Source organism: Alternaria conjuncta (assembly GCF_024043145.1).
Source record: "Alternaria conjuncta strain BMP 0040 chromosome Unknown scaffold_7, whole genome shotgun sequence".
NCBI classification, from domain to species: Eukaryota; Fungi; Ascomycota; class Dothideomycetes; order Pleosporales; family Pleosporaceae; genus Alternaria; species Alternaria conjuncta.
The window spans coordinates 1,836,225-1,860,438 of NW_026250096.1; the positions used below are offsets into that span (position 1 = coordinate 1,836,225).

At 52.3% G+C, this 24,214-nt stretch overlaps 7 protein-coding genes across 7 annotated transcripts; 3 read left to right on the forward strand and 4 right to left on the reverse strand.

Moving 5' to 3' along the window:
• Positions 1-412: 412 nt before the first annotated feature.
• J4E85_005731 (uncharacterized protein) lies at positions 413-1,665 on the reverse strand (the record flags this gene model as incomplete). Its single annotated transcript, XM_051469974.1, has 3 exons — positions 413-859; positions 1,241-1,523; positions 1,631-1,665. The coding sequence occupies 3 exons, from the start codon at positions 1,663-1,665 to the stop codon at positions 413-415; spliced, it is 765 nt and encodes a 254-aa protein (XP_051326805.1).
• Positions 1,666-2,422: 757 nt separating this feature from the next.
• On the reverse strand, positions 2,423-2,840 carry J4E85_005732 (uncharacterized protein; the record flags this gene model as incomplete). Its single annotated transcript, XM_051469975.1, has 2 exons — positions 2,423-2,630; positions 2,737-2,840. The coding sequence occupies 2 exons, from the start codon at positions 2,838-2,840 to the stop codon at positions 2,423-2,425; spliced, it is 312 nt and encodes a 103-aa protein (XP_051326806.1).
• Positions 2,841-3,837: 997 nt separating this feature from the next.
• J4E85_005733 (uncharacterized protein) lies at positions 3,838-7,623 on the reverse strand (the record flags this gene model as incomplete). The annotated part of the gene is made up of 5 exons (XM_051469976.1): positions 3,838-4,640; positions 4,690-5,201; positions 5,252-6,355; positions 6,401-7,054; positions 7,103-7,623. The coding sequence occupies 5 exons, from the start codon at positions 7,621-7,623 to the stop codon at positions 3,838-3,840; spliced, it is 3,594 nt and encodes a 1,197-aa protein (XP_051326807.1).
• A 710-nt stretch (positions 7,624-8,333) lies between these two features.
• Positions 8,334-10,627, forward strand: J4E85_005734 (uncharacterized protein; the record flags this gene model as incomplete). The annotated part of the gene is made up of 2 exons (XM_051469977.1): positions 8,334-9,671; positions 9,719-10,627. 2 exons carry the CDS (start codon positions 8,334-8,336, stop codon positions 10,625-10,627), a joined length of 2,247 nt encoding a protein of 748 aa, XP_051326808.1.
• Positions 10,628-11,192: 565 nt separating this feature from the next.
• J4E85_005735 (uncharacterized protein) lies at positions 11,193-13,811 on the forward strand (the record flags this gene model as incomplete). Its single annotated transcript, XM_051469978.1, has 4 exons — positions 11,193-11,285; positions 11,348-11,510; positions 11,597-11,707; positions 11,764-13,811. 4 exons carry the CDS (start codon positions 11,193-11,195, stop codon positions 13,809-13,811), a joined length of 2,415 nt encoding a protein of 804 aa, XP_051326809.1.
• Positions 13,812-18,632: 4,821 nt separating this feature from the next.
• Positions 18,633-19,620, reverse strand: J4E85_005736 (uncharacterized protein; the record flags this gene model as incomplete). Its single annotated transcript, XM_051469979.1, has 2 exons — positions 18,633-19,120; positions 19,176-19,620. 2 exons carry the CDS (start codon positions 19,618-19,620, stop codon positions 18,633-18,635), a joined length of 933 nt encoding a protein of 310 aa, XP_051326810.1.
• Positions 19,621-20,709: 1,089 nt separating this feature from the next.
• J4E85_005737 (uncharacterized protein) lies at positions 20,710-24,103 on the forward strand (the record flags this gene model as incomplete). The annotated part of the gene is made up of 3 exons (XM_051469980.1): positions 20,710-21,542; positions 21,860-22,332; positions 22,386-24,103. The coding sequence occupies 3 exons, from the start codon at positions 20,710-20,712 to the stop codon at positions 24,101-24,103; spliced, it is 3,024 nt and encodes a 1,007-aa protein (XP_051326811.1).
• Positions 24,104-24,214: the final 111 nt, after the last annotated feature.

Consider the following 24,214-nt stretch of genomic DNA (forward strand, 5'->3'; position numbering starts at 1 on the left):
GTATAAAACCACAATTCCACTTCGTGGAAAAAGGATAGCCTGCATACTCAAATATACTGTACTACTACTACGGCGTCTCTTCCAGCCCGTTCTGACCTCAATATTTGAGTATGCAGGCGTAGTAGTGGTACAGGTGTATAGACCTAGTCCATCAAGACAATACAGTCAAGTGCCAAAGCTTCTTTCCCACCGATCCAGCTATTTCCTGATTCGCTGAGTTAGTTTGCAGCGTCGTTGCAGATTTCCAAACCAAGTCAGCGAATCAAGAAATAGTTGGATCGACAGGAAGAAATTGTGAAGGTGTGTAGACCACCTCGTCTATCAAGACAGTGCAATCAAATGCCAAAGCTCCAAGACCCACAATACCCAGCCTCAATGCGTAAACGCACGCGACATTTTCAGCCGCATACGTCTATTCACCCAGTCTCCTCCCGGGACCCATTCCACCCCAAGCATTGCCTGTCGCCCTCGCCGCACTAGGCTGCGCAGCACCTCCCCGTCCCTGCACAACATGCCCATATCCTCTGTTCTGCACGCTGCCCGGCGCAGCACCGAACCAGCGCTTCACCATCTCAGGTGTGCGAATGTAGTTTTTGCCACCGCCAAACGTAGGCCAGATCCTTGTCAGGAAGTCGTACAAGTGTGCGGCGAGGAGGCCCATGAGCTGTCCGAGAGCGGCATCGGGACCGTCCATGACAAAGGCCATGAAGAGCATAGCGAAGGGCAGGTATTTGCTTTCGAAGGTAATGACGAAGAAGGATACGGAGCGGGTAGGATTATCTTGGGCGAACGTGTAGGCGTAGGCGAGGGACAGCGACGGGAGGAAGGTGTATTGGTTTAGGATGCCACCTGCTGTTGCCTTTGCGCGGACTGTTAGCACAAGTCCATCCACAGCACACCGATATCAAGACAAGAAGTTGCAGGTGAACAAAGCGAAACGAATCGCGAAAGTATGTAGGGAGCCAACACCGCCTTGCGAAATGGAGAGCATTCGCAAAGCTTTCTCAAGTGACAATCCCACCATGCCTACACACCACACGAGTCCCTTTATATGATTGCGAATGACGGAACCGCATGATGTGCAAGGGTATTCTTCCTCCGTTCCAGGAACCGCTTCAGCTAGGAATAACAGGCTGGGCGGGCAGATATGCGGAGGTGATTTTGACCGAAGTCGAGACGTCGCAGACAGTTGTGTCGATGCGATGGAAACTATGTACGCGTGTGTGCAGTGGGTACTTACGACAATGACGCTACCGAGGAACAAAGTGTACACGAAGAAGTCGCCTGGATCCTTGAAGCGAGGCGACTCCCGCTCGATGGAGCTGCCGTACTGGTATAGGAAGTAGGGGTCTAGCAGAATGCCGAACTTCGGTTTCGTGATCAGAAACGCTGTGAAGAGTCGCCAGAGCTGCGGAAGCATCGACACCGTGAAGACATATTGGCTGACGAAGATGTAGTGGTACAGGCTGAGAAGTCCGCTGTAGCCTGCAGCCGATACAACGACTGCTGCAGCTGTGATGGTCCTGTAGGGTTTGTTAGCGATTGTGCGACGTGTTGTTTGCGCGTAGCTGGGAGTGAGGGGAGAGCTGCGAGCTGCAGCTGTCGAGCTCCTTGGAAGAGAGAAGCTTACCTAGAGACGGGCGGGAGCGTCCAAAAGACATCCATCGTTACGCGTCACTATAGCCGTTGTATACGTGAAGTCGTAAAGTCGTGAGGTGTCGTGAACGAGGACCAGCTGGTGCTGCCTGGAGAAAGAGGAGCAAGCGAATTCGCAAGGTGGCTTAAAAGGCCGCGGCGTGGGTGGGGGCGCTATACCCCTTCGCGCTCCATCACGTCATTGGCTGCCGGAGCTCTGGCTGCAGGAACACCACACCTTCTAGAAGCGCAGCGATGGTTCTTCTCATTATCTGCTAACTACTCGCGCGCTCTGCCACGATTGCAATGTCCGGATCGAGCGCTCCAGACCACTGATCAAAACACGCCTGACAAGACTTCACCCTCATATCGTTTGGCCGCAACACCTTTACAGCCACGAGAGTAGCCGTCTTCTCCTGCTTACACAGGCTACAATCGAACTCTGTTGGCGGATCAAAGCGAAACAGTGTCCATCCCTTCCGAATCGCCCATTGATGCGTGATTGTGCCTGAAAATATGAAGGCGCCTCTTAAAGATAGGGTTGGAGGAGGACGGATGTTGTCGACGTTCTGTGGGGGCTGGAGACCAGTTGTCATTGTCGGCGTACGTGCGTGTGATAGAGCTACAGGTCGATGTTGAGTGTGAGACGAGGACTGATAGATGAATGGTTTATATGATAACAAGCGACAACAATCTCTTTGCCCATCTCACCCACGCAAACATCAAATCCTCCTTCCTGCAGATTCCCTCAAACTACACACAACACAGAACTCAAGCATGCGGGATCTCAGTTACCCTTCCCGTTCGGTCCATGCACATCACTCTCAGCCCCCACCCCGGGCGTCCCCCTCTCCTCATAAGAATCCTCGTACCGCCTCCAGATCTCCATATCCCTAGCAACCCGCTTGTGGTGTCTGACGCGGTGTTGGTAGTTGATCATGCGCTTGTCGGCTTCCAGGTACCCGCCGAGTATCATGCCTGACATTTGTATATAGCTAAGTGAATTAGTAGAGTGGTTGATAGGAGGGTGTATGGGGAGAGCGGAGATTGGATGGGATGGGATAGAATGAAAGAGGGGTGGAAGCGACGGGAGAGACATACGTCTTGAACTGAACAGTAAGACCCTTGTATACAGGCGAAAAGGCGTATGCAACACCGCCTGCCACAGCGAAGAAAGCACCCCACTGTGTTTTGAAGTCAGCCATCATGCCTACGACCTATCTTGATCAAAATTTCTAATCCATTCTCATCCCTTTCTCTTTTCTAAAAATCCCACAACCCCAACCGTCCTTCAAACCAAAACACACCAATTGGCCAAAGGTATATGGCGGTATCCATAGTTGATTGATGCACGCGACTCCCCTTCCTTCTCTTACCCATGCAGCACCCCAATCCTTCCAACGATAGTTGTCATGCAGATATCCAACAACAATGCGTAAAAGAGAGAAAAACATACCTTCGTTCCCCCTATCGCCGCCCCCTTCGCCGCCTCCCAAGCCGCCTGATTCGTCTCGTCGTCCTTTGTCAAACTACCATGTTGTCGCACCATGATTGTGATTGCGTATTGCGTGCGCACGTAAATCCACAAATTCACAACCTTAAGTAATCATCTGAGAATATGGCGTAGACAGGCCACCTAGTCGATCGTGATCGCAGTAGTATGGTACGATTGTAAGGGCGGCTGTTAAGATGGTCTCCTTCGATGGATGCACGGATGAGTTAGGGAAAGACGCGACCTCGCGAACATGTTGCACACGAGGTGATGTCAGCCTACATTTTCGGCTGAAGCTCGGACGCGTGAGCTTGTTTAGTGGGGGTGGCATGTGGGGTACTGCAGATGTACATTTCAGATCGCGATCGAGAACGCGTATTCACTACATATATCGTTACAAAAGGCGCCGGAGAAGCATTTTGGTGAAGGTTTGAAATTCTTCGTGTATTCAAATATCTATGGTATCATAGAACACCCCCAACCGTTATCCAACTTGATATGCATATTTCCCATCCTATTGTTGCATGCTGAGAAGAAAGAAATAAGAAGAAAACGCCGAATGAACCCCCAGGTCTGCGAGGGCCGCATATGCAAAAATCAAACGCGCTTTCTATATGTACAAGGCCGACTCGCGATCGCCAGCGGAGAATGTGAGCATGCGCGGTATACCGAATTGCGCGGGAGTATGATGGGAATCGCTGGCGTCGCCATCACCTCGTCGGAAACGGAAAAGCCCTCCTATTCTCCCCAAAGCTCATCTCAAGCTCCTTCTCCAAAGGCGTAACATCATAATCCACCACCTCGCTCCTCGGCGTCCCTATCCCACTCCCCGGCGTATTTAACTCCGGCAGATAAAACTCGGGGGTATAAACACCCAGCTGGGGAGGAACATCCTTCTCACCACTGGGCTTCGACTTCGGGCTATACACATCCATTCCCATTCCCAGCTGGACGTCTTTCTCCCGTGTAGGCGTGCTTTCAATGGTGACTTTTTCGAGGATCTTGCCGAGGCTGTTTGCGGTGTCGGGCCGCTCAAAGTCTTCTTCGTCGACGTCCATGGCGGTGGGGATGCCGTGGGCGAGGTTGTGGTTGCGTTGGAGGTATTGTTGCAGGCGGTATTCTTGGCGGGCCCAGCTCTCATCTACAAGACCGAGGGCGGCTTTGATGTCTTGGTCCGAAAGACCCATGGGGTAGTTTGGTTCTTTGGAGGACTTGCCGCTGACGACGCGGTTGGTGAGGCGGCTGCGGACGGAGCTGGATTTCGAGGATGTGGGGAGGGAGACGTCGTCGCGCATGGATTTTACTTGGTCTTCGGTTTGCTTGAGGGCCATTTGCCGTGATTCTTGCATTGTGGGGAGGAAGAGGAGGGTTGTGTTGCGGTGGAGGGCGTTGACGAGGTCGGTGAAGCCGGTTAGGGCTATGCCGTTGTCTTCGCAGTAGAGGTATTGGAGGGTCGTGTTCACTTTGAGCACGTCGGCGAGGGTGCTGGCGCCTTGGACGCCGAGTTTTTGATCTATTACTGTCAGTTGATTGCCAGTAGGCATGAATGTGTGTTGACTGACATCGGATGTACAAGGCGCGCAGGGTCTTGTTGCGCTGCAAACCCCGTAGTGCTCGGTTGATGCCAACACCGAGCTTGGTCGTCTCTAGACGGGAGTCCTCTCCGGAAATGTCAAGCCATTCAAGACTGGTGTTATCAGCAAACATCTTCTCCATAGCCTGACAAGTCTCTTCGGAGGCATCGCATGGTAAGGATGCTCGTGAGATATCAAGCTGTCGAATCGTGTTATTGGCGGCCAGCGCAAGTATCATCTTGCGGAAGTCGGCGTCCTCTTCGAACTCTAGCAGGCGGAGGGTGAAGTTGGATGGGGCGAGACCTTTAGAGATCGCCCTGGTCAACTTGTCCAGGTCTTCTTCAATGTTGTTCTCGCTGACATCCAAATGTAACTCGCGAGCTTTTCCAGGATGCTCGGTCATTGAGTGCAAGAGGTAAGCAATGTCACTTCCTGTCAAAAAGCAATGATCCAATCGTAGTTCACGGAGAGCTGACGACTGTTTGTAGTTGACAAGATAACTACGCGGTGGTTAGCAGTGATGGCAGCATGTTAAGTATGTAGAACTAACCCAGCTATTGCGTCGACCATGGCGGAGTTGAGCGAGGTGCCGCTCAGTATCAACTCCTGTAATCTCCAGCCAGCAAAGGTTTCGACCGATATCAGCGACTCAAGGCCCGAAGAGCGCGCAACATGCGACAGGTTGAGTCTGGTGAGGTATCCAAAAACGCCAATTTGAGAATCGAACATGCTCGGTGATAATCTGAACGGGTTCGACGACAGATCCAAAGCTTCGAGGGTGGTCTCCTGCGCGCGGATCGCATCCAGCACAAGAGAGAGCGACCGATCCGTTAGACCACACCCACTCAACTCAAGTCCGCGGAAGTGGCAAGCCCGCTCGACACCTGCTGCGACGAGGTAATCCAAATCTGTATCTCCAAGTTGTATTTTGTTCAATGCTATCCAATCGACATTGGTGGTCTGGTACTTGCATAGCGGAAACAGGGCTTCCACAATGCCGCAACCCTGATCTCTCGCACTGCCTCTAGACTCCCCGTGGTCTCTAGGTTTTCTTGATATGCATGAGGTAAAGTCCATTCTCCGCAGCTTTCGGTTCGTCAGGGCCAGAGCGCGAATCTCTTGCACTAGTAGACAAGATCGTTCCAGCTCTTCAATGTCCAACCGTGCATAGGTGCCGCGTTTAGTCTTGAGGCAAAGGTGCTCAGCGCCGTTGGGATCTTTCAGTCCATTCAAAACATCCAATTTTACGTCTTTGAATGAGATACCGCCAAAGGTCTCGTTGTAGCGCAAGGCACGCATGACGGCGAGCAGCTCGAGGGTATTATACTGGGGTCTGCGCAGTCCGACCGGTGGTAGGAGCTCGAATCGTGGTGCATCCTCGGCAGGGTAGGTGATCTGATAGCTGATGTTCTCTGGCTGTACATCGTAAGCGACACAATATCCAATCAAGGTTCTATCCAAAGAATCTTGGTCCATCGGATGTGGGCTTTCTTGTCGGGCAACGTCATGATACACCTCGTCTGGGACAAGGAAGTCAAAAGGTCGCGTCTCCCACTCAGGTCTGAGACTAGCTTCTATGGATCGCAGACGGACCGCAATATCCCGCGAAGCTAATGACGCCAGATGGAGAATTTTGGGGCGTTCAAGCGGCTTTCTGTGTGCTGTTAGCGGCATTCCCATAGCGCAGAAGGGTACCCACCGGAAAGTTAACTGGAAGGTATCGTCGATTTCGGTCACGCATACTTCAGTCAGCGTTAGGATACCATGCGACGACTGGGTGTTATGAGCGGCCAGTGATGGACTGGAAGACCGTTGTGAGGATGGTTTGAACAACGGAATTATGTGTACTTTGTGCACACCAATAGCAAGGAAACATACTGAAGCAGAAACTTTGGCAAGGTCATCAGTGGAGGCTCGCGTCGTTGTCTTTCCTTGCGGTCGGAGAACGACTTTGTATATGGCGTAATGTGGAGGTACATAGTCGCGTTCTGCTTCCACGACACGCGCAGCCAGATGTGAGTTGTGTGCAGAGATGGGCTTCGCGTCAGACAGCCGTGCCCTATTCGCTGCTTCCCTTATGGCCTTGAGCCATGAAAACATCTCTTCTGGGTCCCCGAACTGCAGAGTCATGGAGGAGGCGTTGTTCGTCTCGTCGTCCAAATAATAGAGCTCCAGCGCAAAGTGCGGCCGACCGTCGTCGAGATGGTATACAGCAACGATATGGCGTAGAGGTATGCCTTGGTGGCGGTCTCCAGACGATTCCGAAGCCATGGATTGAAGCTCGTGGGACGATCCGGTCGAAGGGCTGTGGCTGTGGCGGTAGTAGCTCATGCGGTTGTTCGGCGAAGGTATCCTGCGCTTGTTAGTCTTGGTATGAGCCACTGTCGACACTGGAACGCACCCAGGAAATGCTTCGATCGCTTTCGCGTGGTTCTTGAACCGGATGAGATGCTTCTCGGTCAGCACCAGGTATTCCCTCTTCTTCCTGAACATGGAGCTGCTCGTCTGGACCTCGCCATGCTGCAGCACCTGGCGATCGTGCACGTCTTCCCATATGTATTCTCCAAAGCCAGTCGATGTTCGTGTTGATGTTGCCGAGAGAGGTTCGGGGTCGTCGTCTGCGGAGAGTTTGTAGCCGCGGAAGGAGCTAAAGACGGAGCTGGCGCGCTTGAGGCTGTTTTTCGAAAGACTTGGCCGCTGCCCATCTATCGTCTCCCTGACGTGACTGCTGCCCGCTACCGTGCTGCCGTTGGTCGAGGCGGTCTCGGTGTACTGCGACACATCGGACAGGTTGGACATGAAGGACGCCGTGCGCCGCTTGCGCAGCAGATTCGAGGGTTGCGATTCATCTTTGTTACTTTGCGACGCGAATGCATTGAGGGAGCCGCGACCAAAGATGCTCCTGCGTTTGTCTTTGGACATTCCGAGATTCCTGATCGGCGCGCGCAGCCCAGCACGAGCTCGGCGACACAACTATCGCATGCAGAGGGGCTCCTGGGGGAAGGAGGCAATTGTCGCGTCGGGAGATGGGTTCGGAAGAGCTGCGGTGGAAATTGGGGCAGAATAGCAGGGTTGGGCACAGAAAGGCGGTAGGGCCAATCACGGTGAGGGCGCAACGCGAGACAATGCGGAGGTCAACGGCGGAGCAATTAGGTGCAGCAGCAGATGCAGCAGGTGCAGACGGCGGGCTCGGCTTGGGGCGGGAGGGGGTTGGCAGGCGTGCTGTAATCACGACGTCGCATCATTCCGTGGCATGAGGACTGAAGACGTGATTTCGCCGGCCGTCTGCAGTCTTGTATGGTGCTGGTGCCCGTTCTGCCAGTGCGTAGAGGCGACGGGCTGCTACACACCGGCCCGACAATCACACGGCGTTTGCAGGGAAATGACAGGACAAGATATACGCAGCGCAGTACGGGCGAGATACGACGAGTAGGGGTGGATTCAGGGTGGGTCTCTGGTATCTCGTCGCATTCCACGCGTCCACTCCTGGCTGTACGTCACATGGTGATCGCAATGATCGCCCGGCGTTAACAAACGCCGACATATTTTCTGTGCAGTCGCGACCGAGCGTCACTTCCATCGTGTGTGCAACGCCACCCGCACGCCCACGCCGCCACGCCCCTCCTCTCCCAATGCTGCGTCGCCAGCTGTCGCCAGCCGCGCAATGGCACAGAACCCCCGTCTGCCTCTTTTGCGCTGCCCGCAGCCAGACCCGACTGAAAAACACCCGAGCCGCCCCATCCAAATCCAAGCCAGTCGCTCCCAGGAAAATCGCGGTCAAGAGGAAGGGAAAGAGCTCCGATAGCCAAGAGGAAAATGTCAAGGCGGAGGATGGGTCAAAATCTCTCATCGAGGCTCTTCTGGGTGACAAGAGGGCACGAAGACAGAAACAGGACGAAGAACGAGAGTCGATTCCCATCAGCGAGATGTTCCCCGACGACCTCAACTTCGAGGAGATCAAGGTCGGCAAGCCACCCGTGCCCATGCTATCCTATGGTCTCGACCGCGTCCTCTTCAACCCCGGTGTATATCGCCTGCAGGACCCACGCTCGCGGGTGTACAACTTCGATCCCTACCTCGAGAAGATCATGCCGGCGAACGAATTCGATTTTGAAGCGCTGAGCGAATACAAGACCTCTTCCAAGGACGAGACTCTGCTGGCGTTGACAAAGCAGGTTGGCACAAAGTTCACAGGCTCTACCTCGAGTATGTCGAGCATGCTCCAACACTTCCACTACGTCCTCTCAAACTTCCGCAAACTGAACCACGGCATGCTCTCCCGCCAGTTTCCTGACCCTACACCCAGATTCTCCAGAATCACGCTTGGCCCCAGTGCCGTCTTCCTCCGATACAGGGACGGTATCTATGCTTTGGATGCCGACAAGTCTTACGATAGCCCCAACATCATGAGCTGGCTGGGTCACTCGCTCGAGAAGCTCCTCACAACCGAACGCAGCGAATTCGAAAAGTTCAGAAGGTCCAACCCAGAAAAGGCAGCCGTCGAGAAGGAGGCTGGCCGATGCTACCACTATTCGAAGCAGGGTAATCTCCTGATGCGCTCGCAACTGGATGCAATCGATCCGCGGTTACCTGGAACGGGTGTCTTTGACTTGAAGACGCGCGCCGTCATCTCGATCCGCATGAACCACAAGGAATACGAAGAGGGCGCTGGCTACCAGCTTCGTCACAATCTGGGCGAGTGGGAGTCGTTTGAGCGCGAGTTCTACGACATGACGCGCGCGACCATGCTGAAATACTCCCTGCAAGCCCGCATGGGACGCATGGACGGCATCTTCATCGCTTACCACAACATTGAGCGCATCTTCGGCTTCCAATACTTGAGCCTCTCCGACATGGATGCTGTTCTTCACGGCCAGCACGACACGGTGCTAGGAGACCAAGAGTTCAAGCTGTCTTTGGGTCTCGTTGATGAAATCCTTACCAAGGCCACCGCCGCATTCCCTGAAACAGTAAGCTCCCATTTCACCACCAGAGGGTCTCTACTAACATTGAATAGTCTATCCGGTTACACTTTGAAGCGCGCGAAGGCAAGACGCCGTTCATGTACGTGTTTGCCGAGCCCGTCACCGAGGAGCAAGCAGACGAGATACAAAACGCTGGAGAGGCCGCTCAGCAAGAATTTGCACGACGTGTTGTTGGTATTGGAAAGGACTCCCCTGAAGCTCAAGCCGCTTGGCAAGAAGCTCAAGACGACGTTGATGAACAAATCGGTGCAGACCAGGCCCCGCAGGAACCTACAGCACGTGAAGACGAACCTTTGACCAATATCGAAGAGTCTACTGACGACGTTGCCGAAGAAGCTGTCGAGGAGCAAGACGCGACTGCGGAGCCTGCTGAAGGCGAGGAAGCCAGCGCAGAAGATACCGTGCAGCCCGCACCAGTCCCCAAGGCACCTTTGATGGGCTGGACGTTGACTGTCCGCAGTCAGGTCAATGGAGGCTACGTGGACCGACCAGAACAGCTGAGCGAGTACGACGACTGGAAGCTTGAGTACCATCTGAAAGAGATACCCGAGGAAACACGTTGGAAGTTGTACTCAGCGCTGAAGGCGCGACGACACGAGCTTATCGGACAAGACGAGGAAGCGATCGATAAGAGTCTCAAGCACTACCGTGATGTCATCTCGCGCTACACCAACCGTGGACGCAAGTGGAGAGAGGAGCAAGACAAGCTCAATGACGCGAAGGGCGTGCAGGTCTTCCGACCACTCGGCCCTGGCTCAGACGCCGAGATCGTGGCGCCAGGCCATGAAGCTACGAAGGGGACTGAAGCTTCTGACCAGACCGAGGTCTCGCAAGAGCAGGCAGCGGAGGAGCCCTACAGTGAGGAATCCAAGCCAGACGAATCACTTTCTAAGGAAAAGAAGGAGGAAGTCTTAGATGGCTTGCCCTCGGTGCCATCGTAAAGGGGATGGTTTGGGATCTGGCGTTCTTCCCCTCTCTGGGGTCTAGACGGTAAATGGTTACATGACTGAACGTTTTAAAACATAGATGTAAGAGTATATGTACAATCACAAGGATACGGAGGTGTCGATACCAGGAAATGAAAAGATAAGAACGAGCAACGTCTTGACTACAATTTTACACATCATTCAATGCATTGTAAGATTCTCCAAAAAGTAATGTTGTGTGACGCGGGGTGGTAGGCCAACCGTTGGCATGAAGCCTGACCCCTGCTCCGCCGGCATTAGCGACATCATCGCTCCGCTGCCCGCATGCTCCTCCGCGAAGCTCGTTCTTCTAGAAGCTCCCCGCCATACAGCCTCACCTATGAGCGCGACTGTCCTAACTACACCCGACCGATACACGCCTGCCTGCTACACCTGAGCGGCTGCCGTTTGCTCGCCTTGGCACCTGCGCTGCCGTTTCCATCTCACTTGCGCCGGCGTGCTCGCCGCCCGCCCGCATCAAAGATCTCAACTGCGCCAACATTGCTATCACCACGCACGCTACACCACAAGCGCAACAGTCATGTCGGACGCCCAAATAGAAGAAAACATCGACCTCCTCTTTAATTTCGGGGTGGAACAGCTTGACAGACAGGAAGCCAGACAGCTCCTCGCGGTATGTCCAAATAGCCCGCAACCTGTTTGCGCTTTGCGACAAACCTCTAACTACGTGTGTAGAACCATGGCAACAATGTCGAGGCTGCCATGGACAAGTACTTCAGCAGCATGGACCAAGGAGGTATTTCTGCTTTGAAGACCCATCTGCGCAACTCACAGGCCAAGTGGGACGAGACTGCCTTTGCGGGGGCCGGCTACGGTATAGACGACACCAACGTTCCCAGTACGTCAGCTCAGGCTCGGAAGACTCCCTAGGACAACACGGCTGACAGTGGCGGATTTCAGCATTCAATATTGACTATGCTCCAGGTCTCGACAACTACCCCCATAGCAACGTCAATAGCAGAGCACCCACGCGCCCGCCTTCTCGAACCAGTGTCGCCTCCACGCAAGCACAAGCCGGCGATGCGCCCATACAAAGTCAGTGCAGCGAATGCGCCACGAGCATCACTTCGCAAGGGCTGACAGATATTCAGGCATTGAGGGCCAGGAGATGGGAGTTACAGGCTCTGCTAACTTCAGACCGGCTACTGGAGCAAACTACGATGCCTCTCAGTGGGCTCTAGTACCAACCACAACCGAAATCATCGCCGACCCTATCCCGAGCCAGCGAAAGCGCGAAGAAGGGCAGCCCGCTATCCTGAAGCCGTCGCCAAACTTCAACTACCTTCCCAACCTCATTCCTATACTCCATTCGATACCGCTGTTCCGAAACGCGCTGCTGTGTCCGGGCGTACTACGCAATGATTACTGGCAGGGCGACAATTGGTGGAAAGGCAATCCCACAGCAACCGCGCGCATCTTCGAAGACGGCACTGGACTTTCGGAAGCTTACAACCTCGAGATACTTCACGAGACACAGCGACTCATGGCATTTCTAGATAATACAGACCGGATTTACGGGTCGGTCAACGGGCTGCTCGAGTCGGAGGCTTGGAGAGAGCAACCACCACTTGACGACCCGGACGACGATTTGCTCAAGTTCCTGGTGACGTGGAGTTTCGCCTTCCAGAGCCAGGTCCCGAATGCCGATTTGAACGGTCATCTTAAATCTACCTTCGACGTCGCTGGAACCACTCAAGAGAGCTTTGTGCTTGACGCCGCCGTCACACGCAATAATCTTCGGCCCGACTTCAACTTATACGATGTCCTGGATGATTCACTCTTCGCTTCGGCTGGAGCCAGTGCGCATATTCGCGAAGCGAGTAACGTGCTGATACTCCGCCTGACCTCATCAAATACCCAGACGTCTGACCTGGGATGTCATATTCCAGCCACCCTATACATCGATCGGTACCTCGAGAAGAACAAACATGTCATCGATAGTATGTACAGCGAGATCACGCAGCATGAGGAACAACTAGTCTCGCTCAAGACGCAGGTGGAGAGACTAAAGTACCACACCCCGAAGAAAGCAGGCGCAAAGAAAGTTGAGTCGCTGCAACTGCTCAAAACAAGTATGACTGCGTTTGAGCCTGAAAGTCCTGGTGGTTCTCCCAAGGATACAGAAGTACTAGCTCAACTGCAGGAGCTTTACAACAGCATAGAGAGCAAGCTTGCGACCCTGGAAGAGCAGACCGAACAAGCGCAGAAGGCGATTTTAGGCATCTCTGGGCGATTCAAGCCGCGCGTAGACGGGAGCGCTGACGAAGCCGCAACCACCGACGACCAAAATATGGACACTACGACCGAGATGACCGAGAAGGTGGAAGAGAAGACTTCCGAGCCCGTCGAAACCGTCTACCCAGAAGGCCAAACCCCGGAAGACGCCATGAAGCGCCCATACCAACTCTGGGGCGTAGCTACGCGCAGGGACGTAGTCTACGTCCGCCACCCAGACATCAAATCAGACATCCCCAACGCAACCCAATGGTGGCGCATGCAATACGACAGCGAATCCGCTAATCCCGTGATCCGCCGCGACCCCCTCTCCCTGCAAGAAGTCATCGAGCGCGCCACCACCGAAGCCGGCTCCGCCCTGCTCGTCTACGCGAATGAAGACGCTACCGCCGCCGAGCCCCTGCCGCTACCCAAACCCCTCCAAGACTTTGCCAAAAAGGACAACCTCAACTTCCTCCACGAGTTGCAGGAGAATGCTACAGGATGGGAAGGTTATGGCGATTACGGCAACACAGCAACAGGCGGGTGGGATAACACCAACCCCCCTGCCTTTGAAGACAATGGTTGGAGTGAAATCAGCGCTAAAGAATTCAACAGCAGCAGCCGTCCGCGCAACGATTCAAACATGAGTTCCGCGACGCTAACACCCAACACGGAAATCGACGACGACGCGCCTGTTACGCAGGAAATGGTCGAGACGAACCGTAGTGGTGGTGCTGGGACCATGAGCAGCGCCAGTAGCGAGACGGTTGGTCGCGGCGATGATCTCATGGATATTGACGCTGGAGTGCATGAGAAACTGCAGAGTCACGTCAGGTTCTCGGATACGGATATGGAGGATGTGGATAGTCAGGAGAGGGCGAGGGTGCAGCGTGTGGATGTGCAGGAGAAGAAGGGTGGGTAGGAAACACCCAGCGATGGTCCTGATAATTGGGATGATGACGATTGGTCGGAAGATGAGGATGATGTCGATGGTATGGTTAATCCGGACGAGGACGAGGACGATTGCGACATCGATACGTGGATGAGTCGGCCTTGAGAATGCGGATGCGGATGCATAGCGCGGCGTTTTGGGATGGCGCTGTTATGTTAGCGGCATGATTGGATTCGGTGTTAAAGAGCGAGGGTGGTTGTTCTTCGGGTTGCTTGATATGGGAGGTCGTGGATTGGCTGGTTAGTATGACTGGTCGCGTAGGACATCCACATTCCATGGTTCCAGAAGCTGAGTTTTTTGCATGCGCACATGTGATGAGGCTATGCTGAAGAGTATATAAACTGTGAAGTTCCTTCCTCTCTTGCTTTCTTGTTCATCACACTTCCACATTCTATTTTACCAAAATTCATACACGATGATCTCATGGTTGCCCTGTCCTCCTGCTTTTCGAAAAGATTACCAATTGCCACCATTTTTCCCAACTCATTTCGAAAAATGCACAGTTTATGCACATATGGCGCTGTCCTCGCCGTGCGAGCTCAAAACATCGAAACGCATACTCCATGGACCTCGCCGTCCGGACACCAAAACTGACCCGGTAGGAATGCATGGTTCTCCTGTTCCGGGCGTCCAAAAAGTCTCCGACGATTCTGTTATGGTTCCTGCTTTCGGAACTTCGAAAACACGATTGTTGGAATTTATGGGCTGAGCCTTTACACACCTCACCACGACATTGCTCCGTGTTCCCGTCCGACCTCAACGAGGGTGCGTGGGCTGTCTGCCGAGCTCCAGCAGTTCATCTTCGAGCACTCATACCACTAGCGGCTGAACCTTTACACACCTCACCACGACATTGCTCGGTGCGCCTGTCCGAAAACGTGAATGTTCTTAACGATGGTGGGCGGCTGTCTGCCGAGCTCCAGCAGTTCATCTTCGAGCACTCGTACCACTTGCGCCCACGTCGCCATCAAGGGTACAGCTCGATCTGTCCGAAAAAACAACTCCGAAATTCTGCATGGTTTCCTCCACCGAAAAGACCAAGCATCTTACAAATGAGTCGAGATCCAAGGATGCGCGGGTATATAAACCTCGCTCAACGCCGCTGTTCTTGTCTCCTTCAACACACACTCCGGTTCTTATTTACCAAAATTGGAATTCGGGCTTTAAATGGCCGCTGCCTCTTCCTCCAAAAGACATATGAAATCGCAGAATGAGCGACCGCTCTTCTTGCCTCTTCTTCCAAGAAACACCAGAGAACTCGTATGTGCGAGTGCGTCTCCAAAATTCTGAATGGACTGTTCCATGTGCGGAGAAGACCTCTTCCTGCTACAACAGCACTAATCCCCGCTATGGTGCCTGTCGTCCCGGCATCTGGAGCCTAAATCGCACCCTTCGGATCGAAACCGACGAGCGGGTTCTATATGTGTTCGGCAACACCTTAGAAGATACTAGAAAGAATGAAAGCATGCGCGGTTGTAGCCATAGACTGTTCGGCTTCCTCCAATTGCACTACACGACGCGGAGTGTACAAAAGCCACTCTTGAAGTGTACATGGTATCTTCTATCATCCACATTCAATCCGTGGACTCCATAAATACGAGGCCTCGATTTGATGGGGTCCGCCTGCTGGCTTGGCACAAACAAAAATACGACTTTGCCTTAAGATATGGTCTCGACGGACCGAAACAACGACAAATTTTGCCCATGAGCGGCATCTGCGCTCTTGAAAATATCATTGAAAGAGAAGGTATATGGACTTTGGGCCAAGAAAAAGAGATTGGAGTTCCGGATGTGTCGGCTCTGAGCTTCCTGCTCAGCAGTACACCCAAATCAAGAAGTCTTTCTTCCAGCGCGGAGAAACCCGCTTCGACCTTGGCGGTGGTGTTGAGGCTTTCAAGAGTGTCTTCTTCTATCGACAACACCCAACTCCACCTATGTTCCACTAAAAAATCGAAAAAACCACTTTCCATGGTGTCTGGTTTTTCTGAAAACTTCGGAACTACGCTAAAATGACCTGCCGACTCAAAGCGCAACCAGATCTATCCATGATTGCGCTCCGACTCCGGCATACAATAAAACAGATATCGCTTGTTTACTTGCTATGGAGGAAACCTTAAAGCCGTTTTCTTTACACAAAAGATTTGGATATCAATGCTATGGTGTTCTGCTTTGGGTGCGACGGGTCGCCAACGGCACCTTCTGGCGTGCTCAAGAGCTCACCCGCGCTATTGGTCAAGCCTTCAACTGTAACCTGCCTCAGTTCGATGGCTTCCTGCGCTACTCAAAAGATGAGGATAGATGGGCATGACTCCCTGGTCTGGAGGAACGAGGGTGTTGGCGGAAGCTAAGGTTCTACTTCGATGTATATAAAAGGGCTATCATCTTTGCTTTCTACTACCTGTATTCTACACTCAAGTCTTCCTCTTATCAAAAAAGCTGTTGCATCGATCCATGGCGCTTGCTCTTCTCAAAAGTACTACTGCAGAGTTCGATGGCTTCTCGGCCTGGGGTATTAGCACATTAGATAGATGGCATAGTTCAAATTCAACTCATATCCAAACAACATGATCATCTTCTTATATGGCTACAATCCTACGTGATCTTTCCCTTCATTGAAACCCGAATGTACACACCTGATGACCTCCTGCCCTTCTCAACGGTGCTATCCCAGCACACGATGGCGTCTCGGACTGAAACGATGCTCAACACGAGGGATAGCAGAGTCTGGCCTCACACTCATATATAAAGCCACCTTTGTTCTTGCCTTCTTCCTTCGACACACTACACACTTTCCCTTCCTTAACACCAAAAGTGACATGACTTCCCACTTATGGCTTTGCGGGCTTCTTCCAAAATCACCGTCACGTCCAGCGATGAGTGTCCGATCCGAAAGCCTCGAGAGCCGTATCGATGACGAGACCCCACTTTGACCTCAAACATAAAGCCCGCCGTCTTCTCGCTTTCACCTTTGACCTTTATTCCAAACTTCTGCTCTCTGCATACCAAAACTAAGTTGGTCATCCGTCATGGGTTTGCGGACTTCTCCCAAAATCAATCGCATTATTGTCCAATGACCTGTAAACACGCCAGATGAAGCTCAGAGTACTGGCGAGCGGTGAAAGCCACCCCAGGAATCCAAAAAGGCAGCTGAAGTGCCGAATGTTGCTGTGTGTTGACTGTTGAAATTATGGAACCCGGAGCACATGATGGATGCTGGTACCAAGGAGTGCATATACCGTATCCCCACCTCGGGTCCCCTATAAAAGCTACCTCCTTCCTCGCTCTTCTCTTCCTTTACAACACACTTCCACTATTTTAAAATACCAAAACAGAGCACCATGTAAGCCATGGCTCTCCGGTCTTCTTCTTTTCCAAAACGACCATGGTATCCGACAATGACTTTGCGGTCGGCGAAAGACTTTAATGTCTTCCAACCTTATCCATACATTATCCCAGATCCTAAAAACATACTCATCAAATACATGTCAATTACTCGAAAGCAAGCAGCAAAACGAACACCATATGCGGCAAGACGTGCCAGAAAAAGACCCCAATACATCTCATGTGCGGTTAAAGTCGTCAAAGACTAACATTTTTAACATATGAGCGCGCAGCTGGGGGACTGTATATATAAACTTCCTCTTTTCGCTGCCTGCTTCTTCTTTATCCACATATTTTTATTCCGCATATTCAAAGTGTAGAGATACAGTTGCATGGCGGCCGTCTCTCCCGTCTCCAAAACAACGATAAAGACTGTGCATGGTGTGCTCTTGGAAGTCGCCAAAAGCGTTGATATTCAAGCGTGTGAGCGGCCATCGGGAGGAGTGAACATATAAATGTCCTCTTCGCTGCCTCTTTCTTCTTTATCCACACGTTCTTATTCCGTATATCCAAAAACCCAGTGCAGACATATGATGGCAGCCGTCTTGCCGGTCTTCTAAAAGAAAATTAAGCAGCATTATGCTGTGTTGCTGGAAGTTCCAAAAATCGCAAAGCCATATCTCTATGAGCGCGCAGTAGGCTGGGTATAAATAAACCTCCCCTCTGCGCGGTCTCCTTCTTCCTCATCTACACATTTCCTCCTCCACATATACAAAAAGCCCTGGAACTCTGTGGTCATGGTGTCTGCTTCTTTTTTCTTCTTCCAAAAATACAGACAACCGCAACGATGGCGTGCTTGCGGGCTTTGCTGCGATCAAAACGGGCGTTCAAGATCGTGATGAAAGCGACGAAGCTGTTCCAAAATGCTACGTGATGAACTCATGGCCAGAACTCCGGTCCGGAGACTCAAAATACGCCTTTCATCGTAACATATGAGTCGGTTGGGAGTGTTGAAAGACTACACCAATGTCCTGATGCTTGCCTCGTTCTGGGATTCGTGTGCTGTGGATGTATAAAGCTTTGCTCACAGATCGTTCTCTTCTTCTTTAGTTACCTACGCTGTTCTTGTTGAAACCAAAAAATGTGGCGGTTCAATTCCATGTTCTTTTGTGTCCGGTCTCCTAAAAGTAGCAGACAGCAACAACATGTGTGCGGAAGTTGTCGAAGGAGAGGCTTTTGGGGGCGCGAGGCTTCTACTAGGCTATTGCTGTCACTAAAAGGCTGGTGTCAGAAGTGATGTCGTTACCCTGCTTTGTTAGGGCTAGCATACAGGAAGACATCGAGAAGAACACGCGTGTGTTGCCTGGGCTCAATCGTGTGTTTGTATTACGTTAACCCAATCTGTCGGTCGTTCTCGTCATCTCATCTGGCTCATACCATTGTCATTACTACCCCATCCTCAGACCCCTCTTAACCCTGCATCTCAATTCCTCCACTCCCGTGGATTACCTCGCCGGTACAATAGCTCCCCAACGGACTAGCGAGATGCACATAACACGTCGCCATCTCGACCGGCATTCCCGGGCGGTTCAGCGGGCAAGCACCCACACCCAAGCTATCCATCGCATCAGCCGGGTTGTTCTTAGTCGCGGGCTGAAGCGGCGTCCAGATAATGCCCGGCGCAACAGCGTTAACACGGATTCCGTTTGGCGCTTGCTGCTGGGCTAGGCCGCGGGTGAAGGTTACGATGGCGCCCTTTGTAGAGGCATAGTCGAGAAGCATGGGGTTGGACATGTAGGATGCGACTGAGGCGCTGTTTACGATGCAGTCGCCGCGCTTCATGTGCTTGAGCGCGTATTTGGACATCGCGAACATGGAGATGACGTTGGTGTGGAAGGTCTTCTCGGTTACGTCGAGGTCGATTTCGGTTATGTCTGTGCAGGCTTCTTGCATGGCGGCTGTTGGATGTTAACAAGCTGGTTCGGAGGTCATGTGATAGTTATGGTATCTTACCGTTGTTGACTAAGACGTTCAGCTTGCCAAAGACCTTCATGTGTTGCTCAACGGCTTGCTCGCAGTTCTTCCTCTCCCGCAGGTTGAGTTGCATAAGGTTTGCTTTGCGGCCTGCTTCTTCAATCTTCTTCTTGACGTATTGCGCATCCTCCTCTTCTTCGGGCAAGTACACGATGCTTACATCTGCGCCTTCTCTTGCGAACAGGATAGCTACAGCGCGTCCGATACCAGAGTCTCCACCTGTGATCAACGCAGCCTTGCCTTGCATCAACCCACGACCTTCATATTCCTTAAGGTAGGGTTTCTGGTTCTCGTCCCAGAACTCGAGACGCGACCATTCTGCCTTTTGATCGGTCTTTGCGTCTAGACCAGGGCCGCCTTCTTGGTTTTGAGGTGTGATCTCTGTAGCAGGGTATGCGGTAACTGGGCCCTTGTTGTCGCTCATCTTGAAGGTAGTGTGGCTAAAGGTACGTGTAATTGGCCTGAATAGGATAGAAGAGGTGATTGGCTTCCGGAAAACAAAGTTCCAAGATCTGATGATGGTTGTTTTGAACATCTCTGTCGATCGGGGGGTAGTAATTGTAGGGGCCGGTTTTGGTGGGGTTGGGATTTGATGCGATCGTCATCGAGCGTCATCGTTGGAATTCAACACCACGTCACGACGCTGAGTCTGGACTGAGGCTTTTGAAATTGTTCATTAACCGGTGCATAGAATAGCGATAACGAGGACACCAGGTGAGCATTGGCTTACCCATCTGATTGATGGAAGTCGCGTTCTCTGCTCCAAACGCGTCTGAGCCGCTTCGCAGGTGTGCGTGCGTGCACAGATCATCCACGTCGGAAAAGCAACGACACGCTCACAATCGAGGAGAACCTTGAACGAACACCTGCTGGAGGGACGAGGGCCAAGAGTATCGGGTCCGGGACGTATAAGGATATAGTAACTGGAAGATACACCAGCGACCAATCTTAACTCCCGCATTTTGCGAAGCTACCTAGGTGATCAGGCCTGGAGCATCATTCTTGCCCCCAGCCTCCCGTCGGCAAGGGTGTAACGAAGGCTTGCACGTCCATGGAATGATGATAAGGTCTTGTTGATGCAGGTCGGTCACCGCAGCTCTTCGACTACCCGACGTCTCGCGTTCCAACCTAGGCCCGGCCAAGCGTCCGCTAACTTTCACGCAAGCTGAATTTTCTCATGACGAGTCTGCGCAGTGGCAGGCCAACGACAGCATTTCGAAACTATGTGCCGCGCATTTCATGCTGCTTGAAGAGAACAGAGGAGAAGATGGAGAGTTTCAGGGTCTTGGAACCTTCGTCATGATTCCATTGGAAGGGGGCGCCAGGGCCCTTTCAGGATTAGTCCGACGACCTTACCCCACCGCCCCTGATCCGTGCCGCCTTCCGCTTCCCGTCTCATCTCACCGTTTGTTCTCCAAGTACTCTGCATCAACGCAGACCCAACCGCCATTGTCTGTGATCTTTGTGAATACTTGGAAGTGCTTCTCGAACAACATTACTCTCTTCAATCGCAATGGACCCATCACTCGAAAGTGATGTACTAAACCGAAGATCGTTAATTCTAACGTACCGAAATTACAAGAACGACACGGAGTACATCGCTGGTTGGCTTGCATGGACATCGGGGAAATGCGGATACATCAGAGCTATCAACGAGCCGGAGTCTCAGCAGAAGGCGCCGCGGAAGAGGGGAAAGGCAGGCAAAGCTCGTAAGCCAGCCAAGAAGACACCGGAGCCTGTGACCCCAGCTCAATATCCCATACGCGTCTCCGAGTTCGTAGAGATGGCTGAACATATTGCTTCATTTGATCCCAAGATCGAAGTCCCAGCTGCGCTACAACAGGTGTTTGACCGAGTGATCTTAGCTCGGAGCAAAGTGGCCAGTTGGTTCGAGAAAGGGCACTCGACCGATTACGTCAGCAACCACAGGCACTCCTACTTTATCACCGTTCTGGAAAAGGCGGCAAAACTGCTGAAGCCTCTGATACCAGAGACGCCAGTAGTTTCTGAGAACATCAAGCTACAAAATAGGTTCGCCGGGCTTACGGTCGAAGAGACGGACCCACTGGACGATCTCATCACCGAAGTTAAGGAGAAGCAATTGCCCAAAGTCGACCCTATCCCGATTGAGCAAGACGAGGAGAGTCTCGAGCACGACTTCTTCTTCGCTATCGCGACATTTCTTGAGGAGATCTACGACGTGCGAGCATGGATTGTGCGAGAGTGGGATGAATATCGGCAGACAGGTGAAGGTCTCACACGCGCGGCAGTGCTTTCCAATACGGCCGTCGATCTGGTGCGATCTGCTGAGAATCAATTCGATCAGATGCTCGTTCGTCCCAAGAAGTAAGGCTAAGTCATTGTAGTGCCCGTATACACAAGCTGACGGAGATGATTGGATACCCCGCCAAGGATTACCCTGTTTGGACTCTTCCGGCACTGCTTTACGCTCGCATGCACGATTTCTTTTACTACGGCGATGTCAAAGACAATGTCGATAAACTGGTCAAGCCGTCTATGAGAATCCAGACAAACGATCATTTGTGCGAGCAGGAAACATATTGCATGTGGCACGTCTATAGCGGCCTAAAGGTATATTTGTTATCACAGACGGGCCCACTTCACACTCGACAATCTCACATAACGCGAGAGTCATTCGCTAGTGACGCAGACAAAATGGCGCTGGAGGTCTTTGAGACCCTGGAATGGGCTCAGTTCTTCGACGTCGCAAGTCATCCCCATCTGTCTCATTTCGCCGTTGACGAGACTGCTCGGGGTATCAAACACATGATAACTTTCAAAGAGATTCCTATATGGCTCACTGTAGCGGTACAGATGTTCTTTGACGTTGAGTCGGTGTTTGAAGAGGAGGGCACGCTTGCAGCGCCTTTCCGCGAGTACAAAGAGACCGTTCGTAAAGCCGCGAAGGATTTCTCCAAAATTGATCCTATCGAGCGGCCGTTCAAGGGATCTGCGGATTCCGACAAAAAGATAGCCTCGATCTATCAGAACATGCGTAATATCTTGAGCGATCATCAAGACTACGCGATTCGTGATCGCTGGGGAAGATTCATACAGAAGATCAAGGAGGACAAGCATGAGCCACTGAGTAAAACTGTAGACGAGCGGGATTACGGTACGTTTGGATCATATTGGTGTTACAAGAGGGCTAAAACTAACTTGCGACAGTCTTGAAAAGGCATCCGATCCGCTGCGGGCTTCTGAAGTACGAACTACAGCTACAGCTTAATCACAGAGCTTCCAAAATCGAGCAGATGGCGGGCGACATTCTTTACATGGCCTGGCTGTATGTTGCGGTAAGCCGGATACTGCACCCGGAGATGCCCCGATGGCCTGACATGGAATATCTACTCAACGGTCGACAAGACAAGCTGTTCTTCGGCGAATGGCCAAAGACTCTCGACGAAGTGGGTAAGAAGATTGATCTCGGACGCGGCTACTCCATTGCCAACAAGGCGAGCAATCGGCGTTCAAAGAAGGACACCTGGGACAACAAGCAACTGCGCCGACTCGATGACCCAACTGTGATCGGAGAACTGTTTTTGAAGCGGATGGGTGCGGAACCCAAATCAACAGCAGAAGCCCACGAATGGGTGATGAAGTTAGTCAGCCTGGTGTGCAAGCCAGAGTCGCAGAAGATCTTGGACCGACAAGAAAACTTACCCCAAGGTACTTACGAAACATCGGAGTTCTTGAAGTCCGTGGAATTGCAACGCAAGCCCTTAGCCTTGCTCGGAGAGATTCGCCAGTGGCTCCTAGCGGATGAAAACGACCTGCACTTCGACTGGTTCGGTATGTTGTCTACCTGTACAGACATCTGGAAGACAATTATGCCGGCATTTCGCAAGAATCCCGTGTTCAAAGACGACCCTAACATCTACAACTGGAACGTTAATACTGTAATCACTGTACTCAAGACAGAATCTATCGCGCAAGACATGGGTACGCCTATGCCAATCTTTGAGGCGGTTTGGGAAACTTTAAAGCAGTTCATCCAGATCCCAGTATCAAAGGAAAGCGGCAGCAAAACATGGAAGGGCGATCTACATTTGGCCAAGCTTGTAGATGTTTGCAACCCTGCGATGACGTTGATGAACCCAGGGCCTGTCAGCTTCATGAATCTCTATGCAAACTGGAGTGATGAAGACAAGAGAGACTCTCGTGTGGGCAGAGCAGTTTGGTATGCAATGCAGGCATTTGGTGCTAGGACCGGGAAGGAGAAGAACACCAGAGAGAGCGTGAAAGAAGAGACAAATGGTGAAGAGTCAGTCAGCGAGATATCAGCCGCCGAGGAGCCTGTCGACGAGGAACCAGCCGACAAAGAGCCAGTGAACGATACACCCGCGGATGAGGACGAATCCAGCGAGCACTCAGGCAGCCAAGACGATGAGACAGCTGAAATCGACGAAGCAGCTTCGGATGCTGGTAGTGGCATCAGTATTCAGGAATTCTCTTTGGACCTTAATGCGCTAGCTAGCCAGTACAAGAACGGCGGCAACAACATCATCTTCATGGGCAACAAAATGAAAGCGCCGGTAGCCATCAGTCGCGCGCAGATGGGCCAGCTACGTACGGCACCCAATGGGGACTTCGTATTGCCCGGCGGACCCCCAAGCCGGTCTTCTCGAGTACAAATGCTACCCCCACGGAAGTCGAAGCGTGTTCGTGGTGTTCGTGCGATAGCTACGACGGAAGATGCCCCCGATCTGTGTGCTTGCGGTCTCAGTCGGTACGGAGTGAGTGTAAGGCCGATACCGACAATGAACACCAAGGCAGCGAAAGTGGAGCACCAATGTATGGGAGCGCTATTCGAAGGGATCGACGTACCGGACCGTGACCTCGGTGACGCTATCAAGGTGACACGACGCAAAATTCGAGGTTCGTGAAGTTGGAAAGAAAGAAGGCAGACTCGGATCTCGTAGCATGGGACCGCGGAGGTAGCATAGCTAGTCAATGTATGTAGTCGACCACGATGTCTTCCGCACTTAGGTTTCCTG